Source organism: Aethalodelphis obliquidens, unplaced genomic scaffold, assembly GCF_003676395.1.
Source record: "Aethalodelphis obliquidens isolate GAN/ISIS:26980383/991018 unplaced genomic scaffold, ASM367639v1 scaffold30, whole genome shotgun sequence".
In the NCBI taxonomy this organism is placed as follows: domain Eukaryota; kingdom Metazoa; phylum Chordata; class Mammalia; order Artiodactyla; family Delphinidae; genus Aethalodelphis; species Aethalodelphis obliquidens.
In genome coordinates this window covers 16029986-16053784 of record NW_020837974.1, presented here as the reverse complement: position 1 = coordinate 16053784, position 23799 = coordinate 16029986, and the positions used below count along the sequence as shown (strand labels likewise).

The window sequence follows — 23799 nt, the reverse complement described above, 5'->3', positions numbered from 1 at the left end:
CTGGCTCCCAGAGAAAGGGCCAGGTATATGGCTTGTTAGGGAGGTACCTGGCTAGTTGGATGGGAGAAGACACAGACCCCTGCCCCCAGCCTTTCCCTGGGCTGGTAGCTGGGAAGAAAGTAGTCAGGAGTTAGGAGAGGATTTTAAAATCTATATTTCGGTGTTCACTGGCCAGTTCCCACCCTCAGCCCCACCCCACCCCCTGCAATGGAGAGGTGGTCCTGGCTACCACTCAGGCCATCCCCGAGCGCAGCATCTCTCCAGCCCAGATGTCTGAAGGGAGCACCTTCCTTCAAGGGTCTGGTGCGAAGACAAAGTCGAGGGCCTGGCGTTCGGCCCCAGCCACATTGGGATGCCAAAGGTCCACGATGAAGACCACTCGAGGCCCATCTTCGGGAGAGCCTAGGGCACGTGGGGATGGAGACAGCAGAGCAGCTGACATTAAGTACTTACAAGCCAGAGCACTCACCAAATACTCATAAACGCAAACACTTTGTAAATAAGTGCCAGTGTTCTAATCCTTTATGTGTATTAACTCTTAATCATCAGAACAAACTGTGAGGTAGTACCATAAGTGTTCTCATTTTATGCAAAGTAACTGAGGCACAAAGAGGTTAAATAACTTGCCCAAGGTCACACTGCTAATGCCAGAGGTAGTACAGGAACCCAGGGGGTCCAGGCCCAGGGTCTCGTGCTATGAACCACTTTGCTGTGCACTTACATTAGCTTATTTAATGCTTGCAGTCACTTGGTAAAAGAAGGCCGTTGCCCTATTTCACGGGTGATTGGAGAAATCATGTGACTTGTTCAAGGGCATGCAATTAGAAAATGGTGGTGTAGGACAGGAAGCCAGTTGGGCCCGATTCTGCAGCCTCTAGTCTATTCCCCTTAACTCTTTAGTCACTCATCCCTCCTAGCAGAATGGGAGCCCCATTACCATTATGAGCCACTGTATGCAGGAAGGAGTCGTCCACCAGTAGACAGTGTCCCTCAGCCCAGCACTGGGGCTCACCCCCGACCACCAGCTCACAGCCAGGGGGGATCTTCAGGCCTGTAGAAAGAGATCCGGGCCTCCAACATTCCTGCCTCCATCGAAGGGGGCCACCCCATTCAGTCAAAAAGCAGATCCGAGAGTCTTAAATGCTAGGTCCTATGGTGGTCCCTCCTCGTTCTCTGGAAGGTGACCCATGTAAAATTACAATACAGTACTGGATGAAAGAAATGCTAGGAGACAGAAAATGCAGTGCAAAGCACAATGTATTCTGTTTCAGAGAAGAGGGAAAGCTTCCTAAAAGAAGCAGCATCTCCTCTTGGGCTTCTGACAGTTTAACTCAAGAACCTACTGTGTGTTAGGCCCTCTCTCCCCAAAAGGTATAAAACATGGCTCCATCCTGCCAAGGACCACACACTGGGGTGCAGAAAACTGAGGAGCCAACTTAAACGATGGGGAAGAGGAAGACATTCCAGAGGAGGTGGGCATTTGAAAGTGTGAGTTGTGAAGGCTACGTAGGAGTTTTCCAGGAGGTGATAAGGGGGAAAGACATTCTAGGTTAAGAGCATGTGTGTGGCATCTGCCAGGATCAGCCAGAAGGCGTTCATGATTTAGGGCATGGTGGGAGAGAAGGGGAAGAAGGGAACAGGTAGGAGATAAGGAGAAAAGATCTGGCCTTGCTCCAGATCTCTTCAAAGCCAGTGTGCTCTGAAGTGTAGAACACATTCAACTGGTAGCACAGGAGATGATTATAGGCAAAACAAAGTCATGGCATTAAACAACAATCAGAAGACAAGTCTTTTTTTCTCCCCATTTTCTTTCATTCTCTAAAACATTGAAAAGAAAATCTCAGTTTGGTGCTACCATAACTTTAACATCCCCCCTAACACTGCCCTTTTTATGTTTATTTTTCCTTTGGGGCCACGTCCTGCATCTTGTGGGATCTTAGTTCCCGGACCAGGGATCGAACCCAGGCCCTCAGCAGTGAAAGCACAGAGTCCTAATCACTGGACCACCAGGCAATTCCCAACATTGCTCCTTTTTAAAGGAGGAGAGTGTAGGCTTCAGCCACAGACTAGGATACTTCGCTAGAATTTTTAAAGCTTTCTTTTTTTAAGTTTAAACTTATTTTTATGAATAATTCCTATTTAGGTCAAGTAATACTGATTATCATTTTTCTATAAAGATTCCTTTTAAATAAGTAAAACAAAACATTGAGGGGAGTCAATATGAAGAAACAGTACAGGTGGTAAATGACTATGGAAAAGGTTATGAAGATGGTTTGCAGATCATTGAAGCTCAGGAAATGCTGCTGTGGGCGACAGGGAGTCAAGGAAGATTTCCGAGAAGAAAGGCATGATCAGAGTCACAGTGTAGAAAGCTATGATGGCAGAGAAGAGAGTCTGGAGGGGGAATCGTGGAGGCGAGGAGGCTGTCTGTAAGTAGCATCCACTTACCCAGGTGGCATCTGACTCGGGCATTGGTGGGCCCACAGCGGCCCTCGAGCCGGGCCCCAGGCAGGAGGACGGAAAAGCCAGCATTGCCGAAGGTGTTGGCACTCATAAAGCTTCGCAGCCCCCTCAGTGCCCGATAGGCCCCCGGGCACCGGCGGCAGTTGCTGGGTTGGCACCGGCCTGCTTGGTATAGCAGGAGCTGGTAGCACCCAGGGGCCAGTGGTGGGGACCAGCCCCGAGGCAGAGGGGTAGTCCCTGAGAAGTCCCAGCTCACAGCCCCGAAGTCCCTCAAAATGGCAGGGAAGCTGCTCTCCAGGAGCTCCACATCATGCCGCTGGGCATCCCGTGGCACGAAGGGGGCTGAGGGCAGGTCTGGCAGGAAAAGCAGGCCTGGGCGCTGAATGCCCAGGACCCCTGGCCCTCCCCCAGGGCCTGGGCTACCCTGAGCCGCCCGCCTCACCCTACCCATCCCTGCCCAAGAGTAGCGCCTGGCGTAGGCCCGAAGGCGACGGCTCACTAGGCCTTCTGTCCTAGGTCCTTCCACAGACTCCCCAGAGCTCCGTGGGCTTGGTCTGCCAGCCTCAGAGCACCCTCGAGGCCTACCACTGACAGCCCCAACCCGACTCCCAGCCCCTAGGGCCTGCATATCTTGGGAGCCCAGGCGGTAGCAGTACCAGAGGAAGAGGGAAGTGAGAGCTCCAAGGAGCAGGGTAAGGGCAGATGAGGCCAGAGGCAATGGCCATGCAGGCATGATGGGCAGGGAGGCCCTGGCCAAGAGGCCTGGGGCATCTTCCAGACCCCAGTTCCCTTGTCCTCCCAGTTCTCCACCGGTTCCTTCCATGGCTGCTCCCTGGTTACACCCTGGGCTGTTTCCCTTCCACATTCCTACTCTTGGTTCTCTCTCCTTCCGAGGTCCTCTCTCCACCTTGTACCTCCTGCTTTCTCGCTTCCTTCATGCACCTCTAACTCTCCTTTCCTTCCTCTCCTTCTGCCTCTCTCTCCTCTCTCCTCTACTTCTTTCTCCTTCCAACTCTCTCCTCCTCCTCTTTCACCTCTTTCCTCCTCTTCTTTCTCCTTAGGGCAGTTTCCTCTCTCTCCAGTTTCCTGCCTCTCCCGTCAGTCTCTCCTTTCCCCACCCTCTGTCTCCCCGTCTCCTTTCTTCTCTCCTCCCTCCCCCCCCCCCCCCCCCCCCCCGCCCCTCTTTTCGCTCTCTCTTTCCCTCCCCGCTCTGCCTTTCCTTCTAGCTTCCCCGGACAGCAGTTCCTACCCCACCTGGACCCGCAGCCCTGGGAACCGCAACCAGCAGTCCTCTGCAGCGACTTCTCTCTCCTTCCTCCCCCTCTCTCCTTCCTGCCCTCGCTTCTCTCTCGACCCGACCCACGGGTTCTCTCGCTCTCTCTCCCCCCTCCCCCACTCGCTCCTTCCTTGTCCCCCACTCACCCTGACGTCACCCTCCCCACAGTCCTCTCAGCTTAGCTACCCCCGCCCTCGCCCAGTGGCCACCGCAACTCAGCCGGGTAGGGGGTGTCGTCTCCGGATTTGCCTCCCCCGGCCCCGACGGGGCGCCACGTGGGGCTCAGGGGGCACAGCGCCAACCTCCAGCGCCCCGCAATGCGAAACGAAAGGGCGGGGCCTGAGAGGGGCGTGGCAAGTAAGGGGCGGGGCGAGCGCGCGAACTGATGGACAAGACCGGCGCTCGCAGACTGCGGACAGGGACGCTGCGGCCGGTCCGTGGGTCAGCCGATCCTTCGACCAGTCGGCCTGTGACTCCAACTCCCCCAATCGCCTTCACAAGAGCCAACCCCCGGCGGGAGCCCGATTGATAATGAAGGCGGCTTCAGCCAATCGCCTGCAGCGCCGCGGGCCGGGCCATCTCAGGCGGGGCCGAGAAGAGCTGTCCTTTCTGGTGGTGCTGAAAAGGGCTCTCCAGCGGTCTTGCGAGATGAGACCAGGAGAAAAAAATTAAAGTTGAAGGCGCCAGCAGCTGGCTGGGGTCATGTTGTACGTAAGAGGAGGGATCTCCCCTCCCCAGATCCTGGCCTGTCACCCCTTAGACTTCTCACAAACGTAGGAACTTGTCATTCTTCTGGAGGAGGAGGTAGCGCATTCCACATGAGCTTCTCTGAAAGGGTCTGGAAGAGGGCCGGGGGCATATTGGGGGCGCTGAGCAAGCGCAAACCCAGCTATGCTGCCCCTCAACACCCTGGGAAGAGAACATTCAGTTTCCAAATGTGCTGGAATGGTTGGGGGAGGGGTCATAATTACTGCTGGGACCAGAGTTGCCTTCGCTTCCCCTAGGGGACGTGGGAGTGAGGATTACGACCCTGGCTCATGTGGTCCCTCCTTCTTCCATCTGCACTTCCTCCTCCTCCCTCCCCCCACAGCCCCCAAATAAATCCCAAGCCCCTCCCTTCGCCCGTCCCCAGGATCTGACGTGGGCTCGACACCTTTCTCAGCTCTCCCTCCCGCAGCTCCAGTGCCCGAGCCTCGGCTCTCCAGGTTTTGCAACCCCCTCCTCTCCCCGCCAAGCCCCACTAGAGCACAGTAGGGACCCTCCCTATCCTCGACCCCACCCTAGGTCCCCGGAAGCTGTTTTGCCTCGACCCACTCCCCCAGCTTAGAATCCAGCCAGCCTGGCGGACCCAGGTGCCTGAGCCAGAGGGTAACCCAGGCGACCCAGCTCCTTCGCCCTTCTTGGCCCCACCCGCTGCAGCCGGAGCCGCGCCCCCTCTCCCGCAGACAGGAGAGCAGAGGACAGAGGACACTGGCCAAAGAGGGGTGGGCTCCAGGAGACCCCCAGCCCAGTTCTGCCCCTCCGTCCCAAAGGCAGAGACATTGTCTCCCTTGCTAACTGCCAGTAGGAAAAAAAAAAAAAATTAATAGGAAAGATAAAAGAAGACGGAGGAAAGGTGACAGCTAGATTATTTAGGAGAGGCGCAGAGGAGAGAAATTGGTGTGAGTCGCCATGGGGGCTCCCAGGGCCCAGCATCCGCCACCTCCCCAGCTGCTGTTCCTAATTCTGCTGAGCTGTCCCTGGATTCAGGGTAAGGACTTGGGTGCGTGGGGGTGGGCCTCCGGGAAGGCCCCCAGCTGGGTCCTATACCTTCCTTTCTCCGAACATCCTGCGCCTTCTGAGCTCCTGGGGGAGGGGAGGGGCACAGCTGACGGAGAAGGGGCAAGCCAGGGCTTTCCAGCTTGCACCTGGAGCCTCTAACCCCATATATTGAGGAGTTGGGGAAATTAATGAGGGGAGCTTTTAGCAGCGTCTCAGGGGTTAAATCCAGGAAGAAGGGCTGGGGACGTTGTGGCGGGGCGGGGTGGGGGGGATGTCTGCGGAGGCGGCAGAAGCAGGCCGGGTACCAGGGTGGGAGATGGAGGTGCCGGGAGAGATGCCAGGCGCAGCACACACAAATGTTCTTGGACGTATGGACAAAGACAGATGAACAGAGGCAGTGCGCAGAGGCCAGATATTCAATCCCCAACTCTGACCCCCCAGCGAGACTCCAGGGAAGGGGGCAGAGACTGCAGAGAAAGAGAGGGAGGACCACACTGCAGAGACAGAAACCCAGAGAAAAAGCTGGACACTGCAGAAGCAATGGCTGGGAGGTGCTGCCAGACCCTCCGCAGAGGCCCGGGGTTGGGGGGAGAGCATCACTGAGGGGAAAATGAAGGTAGCGCCCTGCCTCTTCTCTGCCCTGCTGGCTCTGTCCGAGGTGCTCACCGAAGGCCCACACAGCCTGGGGGAAAAGGGAGAGAGGAAGGGGTAGGAGTGTGATGGGCAGCTGGGAGCCCCTCCTCCAATCTTGGCTCTCAGCCCAGTCTGGGACCCTCTGAGCTCCTGCTGGCCCAGCTGACTGAGGAGAGAATAAGAGCTCTGGAAAAGATCTTTCTGGAGAAGGAAGGAGTGTGGGGCAGTGGAAGAGCTCGCACAACTTCATCTCCCAGGTCTGCCCCTGAAGGAGGAGGAGGCACTGCCGGAGCCTGGAAATGAGACCCCCACCGTAGCCTCTGAGGCCTTGGCAGAGCTGCTCCATGGAGCCCTGCTGAGGAGAGGCCCAGAAATGGGCTACCTGCCGGGTGAGGCCCCCAGAGTGGCAGGAGCAACATAGAGGCAGAGGGAGGGACATTAATTCAGGGAGATGGGGAGCCAGGCCAGTGAAATTCAGAGAGACAGAGAGAGATGGTTCGAGAGAGTCAAAACTGGACATAGACAGTCAGAGAGCCAGAGAAATTGAGGTAGAATGATCAAGAAACAGCACAGAAAAACAGACAGAGAGAAAGACAGATGGAAACTCAGAGAGCCAGAATCAGAGATAGAGTGGAAAAGAAACACAAAAAGAGAGAGAAATGCAGAGAGTAGTAGACCTAGAATCATAAAATCAGAGAGGGATAAGAATACTAAACATAGACCAAGAGTTCTAGAGAGCGCAAAATAAAAAGAGGAAAGAGAAAGGGGTAACCGGGAGAGAGCGCCAGATCTGAACGGGGAGACAGAGGGAGAAGCTCAAGGAGACTGTCAGAGTGGAAGGGCCTGGACAGAGAGAAGAAAAGAAGGGGCTGGGGGGCAGGCTGTGGAAGCCTTGGGAGGAGGGGGGAAGTTTGGGTGGGGAAGGGAGAGGTGGGGGTCCTGCGCCTCGTGGGGGAGGTCTTTTGGGTTCAGTGGGGACCTCGCAGTGTCTCTTAGCCCTGATCCCCGACCGAGGCCCATCAATGTGCTCCTCCTGTTTCCTGACTTCCCTCGCACTGTCCCAGGATCTGATCCAGACCCCACACTAGCCACCCCTCCAGCCGGCCAGACTCTTGCAGCACCCTCCCTGCCACGGGCCACTGAGCCGGGCACAGGGCCTCTGACAACAGCCGTAACCCCTAAGGAGGGCAGGGGGGCAGGCCCCACCGCGCCGGAGCTGCTGACCCCGCCCCCAGGAACTACGGCCCCGCCCCTTCCCGGTCCCGCCTCCCCAGGCCCGCCCCTCGGGCCTGAGGGAGGAGAGGAGGAGACCACGACCACCATCATCACCACGACAACTGTCACCACGACGGTGACCAGCCCAGGTGAGGCGATTGAAAGGGGATGTGGGAGAAGAGGAAGGTGTGGATGGGGGAGAGGCTGCCGGGAACGTGTGGAAGAAGAAGGGGTCTAGATGGGAGAGGGCCTTCTGCTTAATTATAATAAAGGCTAGCGTTGATACACCCTTACTATGTGCCAGCACTGTTCTATGTGTTTTATGTCTTATGACAGTTGAGGAAGGGAGTTCTGGGCACAGATGGGAGAGTGAGCATTGGATAAAGATGGTGAGGGGTGCTGGGGAGAAGACAGATGAGGACCCCCAGGGTTACTTGGCTGGGAGGGCAAGAACACAGAGATTCTCTCAACCCCAGCACTTATATCTCTTTAGTTCTGTGTAATAACAACATCTCCGAAGGTGAAGGGCATGTGGAGTCTCCAGATTTAGGGAGCGCGGCCAGCCGAACCTTGGGGCTCCTGGACTGCACGTACAGCATCCATGTCTACCCTGGCTACGGCATTGAGATCCAGGTAACTGGACTTAAGCATATGATTGTGAAACCTCCCAGCCCTTCCCTCCGGGCCCAGGGGTGTGCACGGGTTGGGCCTAGGAGCCAGAGAACTTGTTTTCTGACTCAGATGGACCTATTTCCTGAGGATCTCACAGGCTCTCCTAAAGTTCTACAACTTGGCCAACGTTACCGTGGTTCTTGGTCTGCTACATACAGGGAAAAGGAAGGCAAGGGGCGGGGGAGCTTAGGGGGTCACACACCCCGGCTGACTTCCCTGGCGGGTCTGGGTCTGGCTTCTTTAGGTGCAGACGCTGAACCTGTCTCGGGAGGAGGAACTCCTGGTGCTGGCTGGTGGGGGGTCCCCAGGACTGGCCCCCCGACTCCTGGCTAATTCCTCCATGCTGGGAGAAGGACAGGTCCTTCGGAGTCCAACCAACAGGCTGCTCCTGCACTTCCAGAGCCCACGGGTCCCAAGGGGTGGTGGCTTCAGGATCCACTATCAGGGTGAGAAGTTCGGAGTGCTGGTGGGAGGGCAGGGGCCGCACTGGGCACAGGGAACATCTTCAGGAGCCTTCTAAGCACAGGGTAATGTTGGGGCCTTTTCCTCCTGACTAGGACCATGGGGGGCAGAATCCTCGGAGGAGACCTATACACGCTTATCTCACACACTCACAGACCTGTGCCTGGGTGTGCACACATCCAAGTGACAATTCATCCATTCACTCAGCAAATGTTTATTGAGTGCCCACTTCATACAGGCCCTGTGTTATCCTTGGAGAGAAGAATAAACAAGCCAGATGTAAAGGGAACTCAGAATCTAGGTAGGGAGATGGACAAATAATCAGGATAATTATAATTCAGTGAGATAAGGACCCCCATCCCTATGATGGAGGAACCACTGTCAGAGAGAACAACTATCAAAGGGACCTAAATTTCCCCTATAAGGAATATGGGGACACCTCCTTGGAGGAGGTGATGACTAAGCTGACACCTAAGATGAGTTAGCTAGGGGAAGGGTGGGAGGGAGAGAAAGAGGAAGGCAGATGTCTAGATGGATGGAAAAACACATTCCAAGACCCAGAGAGGAGAAAAAAATGTGACCCCCTTGAGGAGTTGAGGTAATTCAGCATGGAAGATAGAATTGTCTTAGCTGTGTGACCTGGGGTGAGTTACTTAACCTTTCTGTGCCGCATTGTCTTATCTGAAAAATGGGGATCATAATACTTACTTTGTGGTATTATTAGGAAGATCAAATGAATCAATACACGTCAAGTGCTTAAAATAGTGTCTGGTACACAGTGAGGGCTCGAAAATGTCAATCATTGCTATTACAGTAAAGCACAGAAAGTGCTGGGGAAGTAGGCCAAGAGGCTAGACTGGGAGGTAGGTTGTATTTGGATGACAAAGGGCCTTACCAGCTTCAGTGAGGAGTCCTTGGACTACTTTAACCTGCAGGGGAGGAGGAGACACTTTGAAATGTTTTAAGCAAGATAGTGACAGCCTCAGATTTGTGACCTAAAAAGATCCTGCTGACTTCTGGGGGTAGGAAGGAGGGGATGTATCTGCGCATGCTTGCATTTGCAAGCACCCACCCACAGACAGCCTACACACACGTGTACATCCATATTTGCCTGTGTGTATGGAAACCTTCCCACGATGCAATGTACATTCTAGCATACACGTGTACATGAGGCAAGGGGCCCAGCCCAAGGTCCCATTCCAGACACTGCTGCCATCTCCAAAGTCCCTTCCTTTGCTCAGAAACAGAGAGAGAACTGTGTGTTGGGCCAGTGTCCCCTTCACTTCACCTCATGGCCTTGCTGCCCGCTTGTGAGCTCTGCTGACACCAGATCCCTTGTGACTTTATCCAGGACACAGACAACCCGTATCCCTTCCTCACACACTCTCCAGCCTCTCCTGAGGCCTCTGCTCTAGACTTGCCCCACGAGGTAAGGCATGCACGGTGGAGATGCCCAGCAGCAGACCTGGAGAGACCAGTGAGCCGAGGGACATGTAGTTGGTGGTCAGGGCCCGGTTGTTGGGGAGCAAGGGCATGCCTTGAAGGCCCAGGGCTGAGGGCTGGGCTTCAGATATTATAGGATGGCTTCCTGCTGGCTCCTTTAAGCAGCCGCTTCCCTAGGGCATTGAAAATAGGACTCTTTAGATGAACTGGAACATTTGAGGAAGCAGGGCTATTGCATAAATGGGCCTTCATTACCTGCCTCGGTCTTCCCTGCTCTGCGGCTTCTGCAGGCACCTTTGGGACGGAGGCCCCGTTTAAGCCCTTCCCAATTTGCACTGGCTGGGCCCTGCAGTCCACAGTGGCCTCATTAGCTTCTCTGGAAGGTCAAAGGCTCCATCACCCCTCACCCCAAGTCCAGCAAACTTTCCCATTTACAAAACTCTTTCATCAACTCTTGTTTTGGTTGCTTCTCACAGCAGCCCTGGGGGTGGCCATTGTCAGCTCCATCTCTAAGAGGAAGAAAAAGCCTCAAAGCTTATATGGATTGCTCAGCCACCAGCAAATTCATTGCAGAGTCAGAAGTCAGATCTCCAAGTCCCTGACCCCTGGTCATTTATTAATTGAAGCTGAGGGGTGGGCGATTAACATTTTCTGAGTACTTTCTATGTTCCAGGTGCTTGATTCCAGGTTTCTTTTCTTTAAGGCCAATCCTCAATGATAGGAATTGTTATTGCCATTTACAGATGAAAGGTGAAGTCACCTGCTCAAGGCCATACAGCTAATAAGTTGTGAAAGTAGAACTGGAACTTAGGTCTGCCCATCTCCAAATCCAGTGCTCTTTGCACTGTTCCACGTTGCCTCTTGGCGGCATCAACTGATCAGCTAGGCTAGGTTTTTAGGAGACAAAATAAAAAACATTGGATTCAGTCTCACAGTGGCAATAGGCAGGTGTTAATGTGATGATAAAATTATGCATGTGGATTGTGTTTAGGCAAAAAGAAAAAAAAAACTAACTCTGTGGGAAAGGGGAGGGGTCAGGAAGGCTTCCTGGAGGAGGTGGTACTTAAGTTACTCCTTGAAAGGTGAGAAACAGTGAGAAGAGAGCCTTTCAGGTAGGGGAAATTGTGTGGAAAAATATGGAAGTGGGACTGTAAGGAGTCACAGAACTGTATCGTGTGAGATATATGGGCCGTGGGTGCTGAGAACTGAAGCTGGATGGGCTGGGCTGGAACTGGTTGTGGAAGGGGCTTGAATGTCAATCTAAAGCATTCAGACTTGATTCTGTTGGTCTTGGAGAGCCATCACAGAGGCTAAAGTTTATTCAAATCACTGTGCGGTTTTTTGGTTTGTTTTTTGTTTATTTGTTTGTTTTGTCCACTGCTCGGCTTGCAGGATCTTAGTTCCCTGACCAAGGATTGAACCCCTGCCCGGCAGTGAAATCGCCAAGTCCTAACCACTGGACCGCCAGGGAATTCCTAAATCCCTGTGTTCTAAAAGGCTGTTTTTTTGTCTATCTTAGTAGACCATGAACTCCTGAAGGCAAGGCCTCAGTCTTTTTCACCTCTGACCCTAGGACCCAGCCAAGGAAATGCTTGTTGAATTTTGAAACAGGGAGAGACCAGGTCTCTTACAGAATCACTCAGGACTGGAGAGTCAGAAAAAGCAAAGGCCCAGGCAAGCTGGACCCTCTGCTAACCAGAGCCTGCCCCTCGTACAAGACCCAGCTTCGATGTACTTCCTCCAGGAAGCCCTTCTTAATGAACTCCGCCTAGTCTTAAACAGACACACAGAGCTCTGTCAGGATCAGGTTCAGAGTCTATCACTGATTACCAAGTCACTTTCTATTTGTTCGTTTTATCTCATATGTTTCCGCAAGAATTTCAGGAGGCTTTCAAAAAAGAATGCAAACAATAAGATTAAATAGAATAAGTAAGAGGGAGTTCCCTGGCAGTCCAGTGGTTAGGACTCCACGCTCTCACTGCCAAGGGCCGGGGTTCGATCCCTGGTTGGGGAATTAAAATCCCACAAACCGTGTGGCGCAGCCAAAAAAAAAAAAAAAAAGAATAAGAGAAATATTGGCACCAGATAATGCTTATTAAATTTGAAAAAAACAGAATGTGGATAGACAAGCCATTGTTACTAGGGGCAGCCTCAACCTGGTTCTGGGCTTCCTAGCAGCCAGTATGAAAAGAGAGATTACACAGTTCTCATTGCAGGAAAAAAGACAAACCAGTTCCTTAAGGAAAGCAAAGCTTTCCCTAGCACTTCCCTTTCACTGGGGGATTCATTTAGGGGACACTGGGTATTAAGGTCTTTAATGACAGAATAGTCTGTTTCTAAAGGAGCTTCTTGTGACTCCTCTGGATGAAAGCTGAGGGTATAATACCACAGTGACACCTCAGTGGAAGAAAGTCTGTGTGTGTGGAGGGGAGAAAATGATCTGAGGCACTTAATAACTTGGAGCCTCAATTTCCACCCCTGGAAAGTGGGTCACAGCCTTTCTCTGACTACCTCAAAAGCACTGCGTGAACTCATTTTGGAAGCTGAACAAGCTCTGCAAATACTATTTGCTATTATTAGAGCTGAATGGGGTTCAGAGTGGTCAATTGATTTGCCTGAGTTCACACAGTAAATGGGTGCTAGGGTCCAAAACTTCTTTGAGGCTCAGGTTTCTCATCTGTAAAATGGGGGCCAAAGTGGGTAGATTACAAAGATTAGGGGAGATAAGGGATGTTGACATTACCTCTTCATGAGACAGTGTGTCCACGTAAGGACTCCAGTATGGAGCCAGTTTGTGCCCTGGAGAGTGAGGGGGACCTGGAAAGAGGGGAGGAAATGCTGGGGAACCAGTGAGAGAGGATGGCCTGGGAGAGTGAATCCTCTTTCTCCTGCCCTGCCTGATCCAGCCTACCTCTTGAGCTGCGGCTTCCCTCCCCGGCCAGCCCATGGGGATGTGAGTGTGACAGACCTTCACCCTGGAGGCACTGCCACCTTCCACTGTGATTCGGGCTACCAGCTGCAGGGTGAGGAGACCCTCATCTGCCTCAATGGTACCCGGCCAGCCTGGAGCAGTGAACCCCCCAGCTGCATGGGTGAGTCCCTACCACAATAGGTGTGGTTTTCTGTCCTGGGAGCCCCACTGGAGGGTCCTACCTTGGGGGTCTCTATCTTTGGGAACACCCATCTTGAAGGGGTTTTTACCCTGAAGAGTCCTTATCCTGAGGTCTCCATTTGGAGCTCTTCACCCTGAGGGTCTCAATCCTTGGAGTCTCAATCCTTGGGGGGGGGGGGTCAGCTCGGGGGGGGTCACCCGGCGGGGGGGGGGGGGTTCCTTTTTTTTTTTTTTTTTTGGCCGTGCCACATGGCTTGTTGGAATTTAGGTCCCTGACCAGGGATCAAACCTGTGCCCCCTGCAGTGGAAGCGCAGAGTCCTAACCAATAGACCACAGGGAATTCCTGGAGGGTTCCCATTTGGGGAGTCACCATTCCGGGGGTCCCTGCTTTTGGAGACTCCTCATCCTAGAGGAAACCATTCTTGGGGTCTATATCTGGGGGTGTCTATCCTGGAGAGTCTTCATCCTGGGATCCTATCCTGAGTATTTTCCATCTGAGAGCTTCAGTTTGGGGGACTTCCCCATAACTCCCCACCCCAGGGTGTCCACATCTGGGGAGTCTTCATTTTGATGGAATCGCCATCCTGCGGGGGGGGCGGTGTCCATCCTAGGGTTTTTCTATTCCAAGGCTGGTTCCTCACCTGGTAGTGGCCTGAAAAAAGTCCTGGGGTGAGCCTGTAGGGCAGAGGTCATCCCAAGGCCAGGTCCCAGGCAAAGGTGTGGGTGCAATAGCTCTGCAGATGGGAAAAGGACAAGTCACCTTAACCTGCCCCCCCGCACCGTCCACAGCATCCTGTGGTGGCACCATCCACAATGCTACACTTGGCCGCATCGTGTCCCCTGAGCCTGGGGGAGCTGCAGGGCCCAACCTCACCTGCCGTTGGGTCATCGAAGCAGCTGAGGGACGCCGGCTGCACCTACACTTTGAGAGAGTCTCCCTGGATGAGGACAACGACCGGTGAGGGTCTGGGCCTTGCGTCAGAGGTCCTCACTTCAAAGAAATAGGGAGGCTGCAATAGACAGTCAGACAGACGCGGGGGGAATCCCAGTTGGGATCTATGTCAAATGCGGGTTAGTCCTTCCCCTTTCTTAGGCAGTATAGCTGTGCAAACTGAGACAAATCACTTAACCTCTCTGTGCTTCAGTTTTCTCATCTGTAGAATGGAGATAATAGTACCTCCCTCTTAAGGTTTCTGTGAGGACAAATGCATTAAGATATGTAAAGTGCTTGGAATGGTGCCTAGCACACAGTAAGCACTATAGATGTGTTTGCCAACGTCATCTTCATTATTCTCACTCTTTATCTAGCAAACTAGTGTCCCAGCTCTGACATTAGTTGCTATGTGTAGCTGGACAGGTTACTTACTCTTTCTGTGCCTCAATTTTCTCATCTATAAAATGAGGGACAATAATAGTATCTAACTCAAGGGTTCTTGTGAGAATTAAGTGAGATAAAATGTGTAAAAGCTTAGAAGAGTACATGGCATATAGTTAATGTTTGAAAATAATAGCTATGAAATTAAGTTAGGAGAGCAGGCAAGAGGTGAGGCAGCTTCTGAGGGGAAGCTGAGCTCCTGGCCACCTCTGTCCATCCCAGGCTGATGGTGCGCTCAGGGGGCAGTCCCCTATCCCCGGTGATCTATGACTCGGACATGGATGATGTCCCAGAGCGGGGTCTCATCAGTGATGCCCAGTCCCTCTATGTGGAGCTGCTTTCAGAGACACCTGCCAATCCCCTGCTGCTAAGCCTCCGATTTGAAGGTAACTGCCCTTCCCCTGAGGCCCCACCTGCCGCACCTTCCCCTCTTCCTACGCCCAGGCATGGTCACAAGCACATAATCCATCTCTGCTTATCTCCACGTTTGGATTCCTGAAAACTGACTTGTCTCCCCATCCCAAATCGACAAGGACACATTCTAATTCCCTGAGGTGGTCTTTTCTACTTAAGCTTCAAGTGTGGCTGGATCCAGGTACGCAGCCAAGAGACCAGTTACTTAAATCTCTCCATTCTTTCCTCTCGGTTGGCTTCATTCTCAGGCAGACTCTCAGTCTGTTGTGTACCTAGCAGTTACAGATTTACATACCAACAACTTTAGCAACCCCATCAGAGAGAAAGCATACCACTTTCCTAAGAGCTTTAACAAAAATGCCAGGAAAGGCTTTCATTGCCCTGGCTTAGGTCATCTATCTATGCCTGAGCCAATCACTGTAGCTAGGGGCAGGTGGTGTTATGATTGGCAGATCCACATCACATGGCCATCCCTGGTTGGCTCCAACTGAATCTCATGGACTGGAAGTGGGGAGGACGTGTGACCCAAAATGAAAATAGGAGTGCTGTTAACACACAAAGGGGACTGGATGCTGGATAGGTAGGAAGGAAGGAAGTCAGTGATCATGGGAGGAGGCATTTGAACTGGGACTTACAGGATAGAGAGAATTTTAAAAGAGGAAGATTGGGAATGAGCATCTCAGGGGAAAGGAACAGTGTGAGCAACAGTGAAGAGGTAGAGAAAAGCCTGTATGTTTGGGAAACAGAGAGTTTCACTGTGGCTGGAGCAGAGGATTTGTGTAAACAGTAGCAGGAAAGAGACAAAGAAAGTAAAATGCTCAGAGATGGGAGGGGCTAGTTTCTGGTATGAATCAAAGGAGAAAGGGAATTGGCACTTGGCCCTGATGGATGCATAAGATTTGGACATGACACCTTATCAGGTTAAGTAATGGTGAAACAGAACAGTGGATCTGAAAAATAAATTGCATTTTAGATTCTGAGAGTGCAAAGAGAATTTCTAGGTTTGAGGCCTGTCTCCATGGTTGTGGGCCACTGCTGCTCCATGGGCTTCAGACTTTTTCTGTATCACAGGCACCTGAGCCTTACCTGAGTCTAAGATATGATCAGATGGGCAAAAACTAAAACACTCTACAAATGTTAATTTTTTTGCTGACTTAGACCAAAGTTAAAACTGAGTAGCTTTTGTGTTTGCCTCACTTTTGGATTCTAGCCACAGTATGGATAATCAGGGTTGATCAGAAACCAACGGTTATTTTTGAGGAGCGAACACACCTACATGAGCCAGGTCTCCAAAGGCACCGTTTTCCCCCACTCCATTGCAGCTTCCAGAGCCAAGTGTCTCTGGCTGGGAATCAAGGAATCTGGCCTTGAGGCCTGGTTCTGCCACTGCCCTACTGTGTGACATGGAGCACATGGCTTTTTGTCTGTGGACCTAGTGTCCTCATCTGTAGAATAGTGGCTGGGACTTGACTGACCTTGGGGTTTCTGTCCAGAGGCCGGGGAGCTAACATAAATATGTGAATGAGGAATGTTAGGGTTTGGGGGAAACTGGAAAGTGAAAGCTAAGCCCAAAGGCTTTCCATTTTAAATAGCCCACTGGGGGGCCAAACCACACTGGAATTCAGCCTGGTTCCCCAGTCTGAGATCCCTGGAGGCCTGTCCTAATGCTTAATTCCTGTGACTGACTCCTCTCTAGCCTTTGAGGAAGATCGCTGCTTTGCCCCGTTCCTGGCACATGGCAATGTCACCACCACGGACCCTGAATACCGCCCAGGGGCACTGGCCACCTTCTCGTGCCTCCCAGGATATGCCCTGGAGCCCCCTGGCCCCCCCAATGCCATCGAATGTGTGGATCCCACAGAACCCCACTGGAATGACACAGAGCCAGCCTGCAAGGGTGAGCCTGCCACCTTCCCCGCCTCCCCAGAACATCCTTCAGTTCACAGACTACCCCCTGAGCTGGGGATCCTAGGAAGGCCGTTCAGGAAGGAGAACCTAGTAAACTCAGGATCAATCTCTGTCCCTTTCAGAGGCTTAGTTTTCTTAGCTGAGTAGTTGATGGGCTTGTTACAGAGTTCAGGGGTCATAACCCAAATATCTTCAAGAGCTAGATTGGGCTAAGTCATGGATTGGGTGGTAATGCATAGGCTGGAGACTGGGCGGGGTTAGTTAAGAGTGGGGCGGGGGATTGGACCCAACAGGACTAGACGTGGCAAGAATCAGGTGGGTAATAGATAATAGGAAACCGGGGAGGCAGTCTGGTGCACACAGTTGGGAGTGGTGAGGATCGTAGCGAAATAGAGACTGCATGCCCACCTGGGTCCTGAATCTGACACCCTTTCTATCCTAGCCATGTGTGGAGGGGAGCTGTCAGAGCCAGCTGGTGTGGTCCTCTCTCCAGATTGGCCCCAGAGCTATAGCCCCGGCCAAGACTGCGTGTGGGGTCTGCATGTCCAGGAAGAGAAGCGCATCTTGCTTCAAGTTGAGATGTACGTCTGGGTACTGCAGAGGGTGCAATGGGTGTGGGCTCAGCCATGTGTGGTATGACAATGCACTGGCCTGCATTATGAGCCTGGCCGGCTCGAGTGTCTGCACGAGATTCAGTGAATATACGTTCGGATGAAAGAAGTGGCTAAGGATTCAGGATAGGGGTGTGGGACATCAGGTAGACCCAGGTACAAATCACTTATTGGTCAGGCAACCTTGGACAAGTAAATGGGGTAATGCAGCCTTCCTCGGGGACTATTGTGAAAAAGGGGCTATGGCCTGAAGTCTCACTCATTGGCTGTTTCTGAGGCCCCGCCGGAGTGATTTCCAGGGACCCAGGCCCGAGCTGTTGCATCAGCAGCAGCACACAAGGTGGGCGTGGCTGTGGGGGAGATCCAGTGAGCTACTTTGGTGTGAGGTGGTCATGTGCCTGGACAGAACCAAAAGTGGGCGTGGCTCAAAAAGCATGTACTCGGTTGGGGCCTAGAGTTGGGCTGGGTGGTAATGAGCATGGTCTGTGTTTGGTCAGAGCTGGAGTTGAGCCTGGCTGTGCGTCACCTGGTGATGGAGGAGGGACTGGGAAGTGGGAGGCGTCAACAATGATCAGGGCTGGGGATTGGGAAGCAGGAGCCGGGAGGAGCCACAGACCAAATGGAACCTGGAGCGACTAGCGTGGAGGAGAAGCCCATAACTGATCCAAACTGAGGCCTGGGATAGGAGAATGTAGGGCGGGACTGGAGAGTAGGTAAGGTTGCTAATGAGCTGAGTTAGTGATTGGGCAGAACCAGATGGGAGGGGCCGATCGTAACCCAGCCCCCATATCTGGTCCCACTCTCTCCAGCTTGAATGTGCGCGAAGGGGATATGCTGACCCTGTTCGATGGGGACGGTCCCAGTGCCCGAGTCCTGGCCCAGCTGCGAGGGCCTCAACCGCGCCGCCGCCTCCTCTCCTCTGGGCCCGACCTCACGCTGCAGTTCCAGGCACCGCCCGGACCTCCAAACCCGGGCCTGGGCCAGGGTTTCGTGTTGCACTTCAAAGGTACCGAGGCCTAGGGTCCCGAGATGGGAAGGGGTCCCGCAGGTCAGAGAGGCCCCCGAGGCTGGTAGGGCGCCCTGGGTCGCAGGACAGCCTCCAAACTCGCCGTCTCTCCCCTGCAGAGGTCCCGAGGAACGACACGTGCCCCGAGCTGCCGCCCCCGGAATGGGGCTGGAGGACGGCTTCCCACGGGGACCTGATCCGGGGCACTGTGCTTACTTATCAGTGCGAGCCTGGCTATGAGCTGCTTGGGTCGGACATTCTCACCTGCCAGTGGGACCTGTCCTGGAGCGCAGCGCCGCCCGCCTGCCGAAAGAGTGAGCCCGGGCCCCGCCCTAATCCTCTTGTGGCTCCGCCCCTGCCCACCTGGGTTTCACGGCTCTGCTTGGGCTCCGCCCACCCCCTATGCGCCCCGCCTCCGTATCTTCTTGTTCCCGCCCCTGTTCTGTCTGGACCCATCCCTTCGCTCGAGGTCCTGCCTAGATCTTCCTCAGGCCCCAACCATATGTCCAGTGGGTTCCACTCCTCTGTTCCTCGGTGTTCCGAAACCGTACCCTCTGGTCCCCACTCTCATCTTCCCAGGGCTGCATCCCTCTCTCTTGCACTGTTCTGGGTCCTGAACCTGGTTCTTCTGGGTTCCTCCCCTGCCTCTGCCCAGTCTGAGTCCCGCCCCCCTGCCCCCCTGCCCCCCGCCTGCCCCGTCATCTCTTTTCTTGTTCTAGGCCTTGCTCCAGTCTCTCAGTCCCCAACCCTTGACATTATGAGGAGTCACTTTGCAGGGGCCTAGGCTTGTCAGAGAGTTCGGTTTATTTTATTTTATTTACTTTTATTTTTTTAATAAATTTATTTATTTATTCATTTATTTATTTATTTTTTGCTGAGTTGGGTCTTTGTTGCTGCACGAGAACTTTCTCTAGTTGCGGCGAGCGAGGGATACTCTTCGTTATCCTGCGGTGCGCAGTCTTCTCATTGCGGTGGCTTCTCTTGATGCGGAGCATGGGCTCTAGGCGTGTGGGCTTCCATAGTTGTGGCTCGTGGGCTCTAGAGCACAGGCTCAGTAGTTGTGGCGCACGGGCTTAGTTGCTCTGCGGCATGTGGGATCTTCCCGGACCAGGGCTCGAACCCGTGTCCCCTGCATTGGCAGGCGGATTCTTAACCACTGCATCACCAGGGAAGCCCGTCGGTTTATTTTAATTCCGTTATTAAAGTCCCATGATGTGTTGGGGCTGGAGTTATGCGGAGGTGTTGGGGACTCTCCCTACCCTGACAGAGCTCACAGTCTGGGACAGGGACAGATACTTAACTCAGGATATTAGAGTGGTAACCGCTGGGTGACTTCAGGCAAGGTACTTAACATCTCTGAGGCTTTGGCTTCTTCCTCAGTGAAGTAGGAATAGAGGATTGTGAAAAGCAAATGAAAAGCTTTTCACGTTAGTGCCTGGTGCAGGTAAACAGTGAGTAAGTAGTAGTTGCTATAAGTATGAAGAAGGGCTTTAGGAAGAGGGGTGGGTTAATTGTCCCAGGGATAGGGCAGGAGATTTCACAGAGGAGGTGACATTCAAAGGAGCTGGGAGAATTTATCTTTTAGAAGAGCAGAAAGGGGTGGCATCTTGTCACTTCCTCCAAATTTCTGGAAGCCTGTCACCAGGGTATAGGATTGTAGGTCTTTCACCTGGCCCCTAGGAGCAACGGTGGGACCAATGAGGATAAGTTTCAGGAAGCCAGATTTGGACTGGACACAAGGAAAACTTTCTAGTTGACACAGCTCCCCATCCCTGGAAGGAGTCACAGGATGTCCAATCTGGAACCCAGACCGCACGGGGCGGGGACAAGAAGGGATGGAAGCGGGGCCCAGAGGGGATAGGGCGTGGCCCAGCTGCCCAAGACTCAGTAGGGACCCTGCCCAAGGCAGCACATGGAGCCTTCAGCTGAGCTGAGCCCTAAGTCTCTGAATCTCAGCCCAGTGCTCCCTGGCTGTGACCCTGAACAGTTCCAGCTTTGCCACTCCCTGGCTGAGTGACCATAGACCAGTCATTTGACTGCCCTGAGCCCTGAGCCCCAAGGGAGGTGATAGTGACGCTGACCTCTCTGAGATCATCAGGGTATATGATATCATGTTTGTAAAACATTTTAGCGAGGTGCCTTGCTCAGGTCTATATATAAGAAATGGCTTTGATTGGGATTCTTCCACAGCAAGGTTGTAAACAAATGCCCGCAGAGGCCAGGCAGGCAATACAAGTGAGCAGAAGGGGCTGGGGATGACGGGAATGAGGGGAGCAGGAGGTCTGGGCCCCTCTGAAGAGGGCAGCTGCTCTGCTGATGATGATTTGCCATGCAGGGCTGACACGGTTGGGATTTAGCTGGTTTGCTCTGGTTGAGTGGTTCAATATTTCAAATTTCACCCTAGGATGGGGGCCCAGGTTGCCCCAAACGTTCTGTTTTCTGGAAGAAACCTGCTATGTAAAATGCATTGAATTTTAAGTTTTCCAACTCCTGCTCTGTTCATTCTGAGGAAGGAGTGGGAGGTGTGTGCGGAGTGTTGCCCAGAGGAGATGGCCCACGACTCAGGCGTCTCCCAGCTCTAAGCTTCTGGCAGATCTTTTAAGGGCCTGGCTCCCCCTGACTTTGCCCTCCTGCCAACAGTCATGACTTGTGCCGATCCTGGTGAGATCACCAACGGGCACCGCACCACCTCAGATGCTGGCTTTCCTGTTGGCTCCCACGTCCAGTACCGCTGTCTGCCGGGGTATAGCCTGGAGGGGGCGGCCGTGCTCACCTGCTACAGCCGGGACACGGGCACGCCCAAGTGGAGCGACCGGGTCCCCAAGTGCGCCTGTGAGTCTGGGGACACCCTAGGATGGGTGGCTGGGTGGCCTGCTCGATGGTGCAGCTGGCCCATGACTGACCTCTTCCCTGCAGTGAAGTACGAGCCGTGCCTGAACCCCGGGGTGCCGGAGAACGGCTATCAGACGTTGTACAAGCATCACTACCAGGCGGGCGAGTCTCTGCGCTTCTTCTGCTATGAGGGCTTTGAGCTCATTGGCGAGGTCACCATCACCTGTGTGCCCGGCCACCCCTCACAGTGGACCAGCCAGCCCCCACTCTGCAAAGGTGCCTGGGCAGGCAGGGCAGGAGGGGGCACAGCAGTGTCCAGGATGTGACAGGGCTGGGAAAGTCAGGTAGCAAATTCGAGACCCTGCCGAGCTCCCCATCCACTTTCTATGGGCTCTCATCATCAGAGGTATAGCCAAAAGCCCTGGAGAAGTTCAAGGTCATGGAATTATCCTAAGGGAAGTAGTAGAGGGGGCTTTGGTTTGGCAGTCCCTTGCCCTCCGAATAGGTCTCAGTTTCCGTATTTTTGACAAATCCTACAGACCTGGTTGGTTTAGACTGCCCAGGGGTCTGGAGGAGGAGGACCGAGGCCCTGCTCTGACTGTTCCTCCCCTGTCCCCAAGGGAAGGATCAAGTTTAGGTTGAGCAGAGGGCAGAGAATCCAGGCTGTCCAGCCCGGCCCCACTGGGCTCCCGGCCCTCTACCCAGCCTCCTTCCCTCCCTGGCTCAGACCCCGTCCCCTCCTCCTCCTCTCCCTGCAGTGGCCTATGAGGAGCTCCTGGACAACCGAAAACTGGAAGGTCAGTGAGGGCACAGGTGGAGACCCAGGCCTGGCCAAGTTGGGAGGGCAAGGCAGAGGCCGGGGGCAGGAGGCCAGGCCCCCGGTGGGGTGAGGCCCAGGGTTCAGGGCCCAGGGCAGGAGGCTGGGAGAGTCCAGGGCTGGGCCCAGCCCCAGATCACTGGCCTCTCCTCCTCCTTCCAGTGAGCCAGACCACCGACCCGTCACGGCAGCTAGAGGGTGGGAACCTCGCCTTGGCCATTCTGCTGCCCCTAGGCTTGGTCATCGTCCTCGGCAGTGGCGTTTACATATACTACACCAAGTAAGTACATAGCTCAGGGAGCTGCTGGCCAGGGCAGACGTCCTGCCTGCCTGGCACAGAAGCCCGGGTGAGGGGGGGTTGGGGGCTCACTTCTCGATAAGCCCCTCTATCTCCTTCCTTTCCCAGGCTACAGGGAAAATCCCTCTTCGGCTTCTCAGGCTCCCATTCCTACAGCCCCATCACGGTGGAGTCAGACTTCAGCAATCCACTGTATGAAGCTGGGGTGAGCCCTTCCCCTACCCCTGGAGTGCCACATCCCTCAGCTCCCCTGGGACTCCATAACCTTCTCTCAAGGTCTTTGTAACATCTGTCTTGGGAATTGCAAACTCAGCTGCCTACAAAGGCCACGTCAATGAACAAAGCCAAGTCAGGTGGGCCAATCGGGAGTGGTAAGGACTGTGACCAACTGGAAAGCTTGTACCCCATCCAGTCCATGGAGGAAACCTAGGCCCAACTGCCAGACCTTCCAACTGTTCAAGACAATCCAGAAATTTAGATTTTTATGTGACTTTAAGATACTGTAGGATGAACCAAATACACCCATTGGCCAGATTCAGCCCCATTCCCACCCCATGGTCCCCAAACTCCCAGTGATCTTTGTTATTTTAAAAACACAGAGTCTTTCCCCTTCCTTGTGGATGCCTCCTCCACCTCCATCCCATTCTAGTGACTGATGCCATCTCTCTGCTTCCAGGATACACGAGAGTATGAAGTTTCCATCTGAACACCAAGACTAAGGCTGCAGGACCCAGGACGCCCCTCCTCTCCTCATTCTGGGCAGGAAGGAGTACAGGACCTGGCCTCTGGCTCCCTTCCTCCCTGCTGTGTAAATAATCTCCTGGCCCCACGAGGGGGCTTTGATGGCCCTGGGGACCCTACAGTAAATAAACCAGCATCCTGTGCCCAAAGCCTCCTCTTCTCAGTTGCCAAACAAGGGGCCTGCCCCCCACTCACTCTACCCCCTTTTGGACCCTAGGAGGGGAACTCAGCCCCTGATGCAACTCCTGGGGCCCCTCCAGCCCAGGGCATCCCACAAGGACTACCCAAGAGCTCTGCTGTTCCCTTGGTCATGAAGGCTCTGCCCTTCCCAGATGCTCTGTCCCCGGGCCTAACCTCTGACCCTTGGAGGGTCAGAAGAAGAGGGATGAAGGGGAGAGCTGGGACAAGGCCCCTACCCCCTTCCTGCCATGTCCCCTACCCACAGTCTCCCCACCTTTGCTTCTGGATTTTTGTTTTTGAGCAATAAACAGAAAATCTCCATTTGTAACTGGGCTGGTGGGGTGTGGGAAGGTGGGTCACAGAGCACTGGAGATGGTGATGGTGGCCTCTCTGGAAAGAGGGCTGGGGATAGGGGAACACTTGGGGAAAAAGATGGAAATTTAAGATTGCACACAGGGCAGTGTTGAAGGGGCTGGCCTGGGGTCAAAAAGCCTGACTTTGGGCTCAGCCTCTGGAGGACCAGCTGGGCCCACTCCTGGCCTCAGCAGTCTCTCCACAGGGCTTGGCGTTTCCAGGCTC

General features: G+C 53.8%; 2 protein-coding genes and 1 long non-coding RNA gene across 4 annotated transcripts; 1 reads left to right on the top strand and 2 right to left on the bottom strand.

The window, feature by feature from the left end:
• Positions 1–130: 130 nt before the first annotated feature.
• Positions 131–3542, bottom strand: ASPHD1 (aspartate beta-hydroxylase domain containing 1). Its single transcript, XM_027126424.1, has 3 exons — positions 2449–3542; positions 938–1051; positions 131–402 (listed from the first exon to the last, which is right to left on the bottom strand). Exons 1-3 carry the CDS (start codon positions 3326–3328, stop codon positions 293–295), a joined length of 1104 nt encoding a protein of 367 aa, XP_026982225.1. The 5' UTR covers positions 3329–3542; the 3' UTR covers positions 131–292.
• Positions 3543–5395: 1853 nt separating this feature from the next.
• SEZ6L2 (seizure related 6 homolog like 2) lies at positions 5396–23548 on the top strand. Of its 2 annotated transcripts, XM_027126421.1 has the most exons (17): positions 5396–5489; positions 6391–6522; positions 7198–7497; positions 7842–7981; positions 8265–8466; positions 12832–13017; positions 13828–13996; positions 14636–14799; positions 17178–17316; positions 18156–18352; positions 18472–18666; positions 20993–21184; positions 21269–21460; positions 21943–21981; positions 22164–22281; positions 22408–22504; positions 22976–23548. In XM_027126421.1, the coding sequence occupies exons 1-17, from the start codon at positions 5411–5413 to the stop codon at positions 23003–23005; spliced, it is 2571 nt and encodes an 856-aa protein (XP_026982222.1). In that variant the 5' UTR covers positions 5396–5410; the 3' UTR covers positions 23006–23548. The 2 variants fall into 2 exon arrangements, with proteins under 2 accessions (XP_026982222.1, XP_026982223.1); XM_027126422.1 differs by lacking the exons at positions 17178–17316; positions 18156–18352; positions 18472–18666 and adding an exon at positions 16524–16724 and having other exon boundaries at positions 22976–23189.
• Positions 10489–16618, bottom strand: LOC113630702 (uncharacterized). Its single transcript, XR_003437066.1, has 3 exons — positions 13913–16618; positions 13680–13772; positions 10489–10812 (listed from the first exon to the last, which is right to left on the bottom strand). It is a non-coding gene; the product is annotated as an uncharacterized LOC113630702 (long non-coding RNA).
• Positions 23549–23799: the final 251 nt, after the last annotated feature.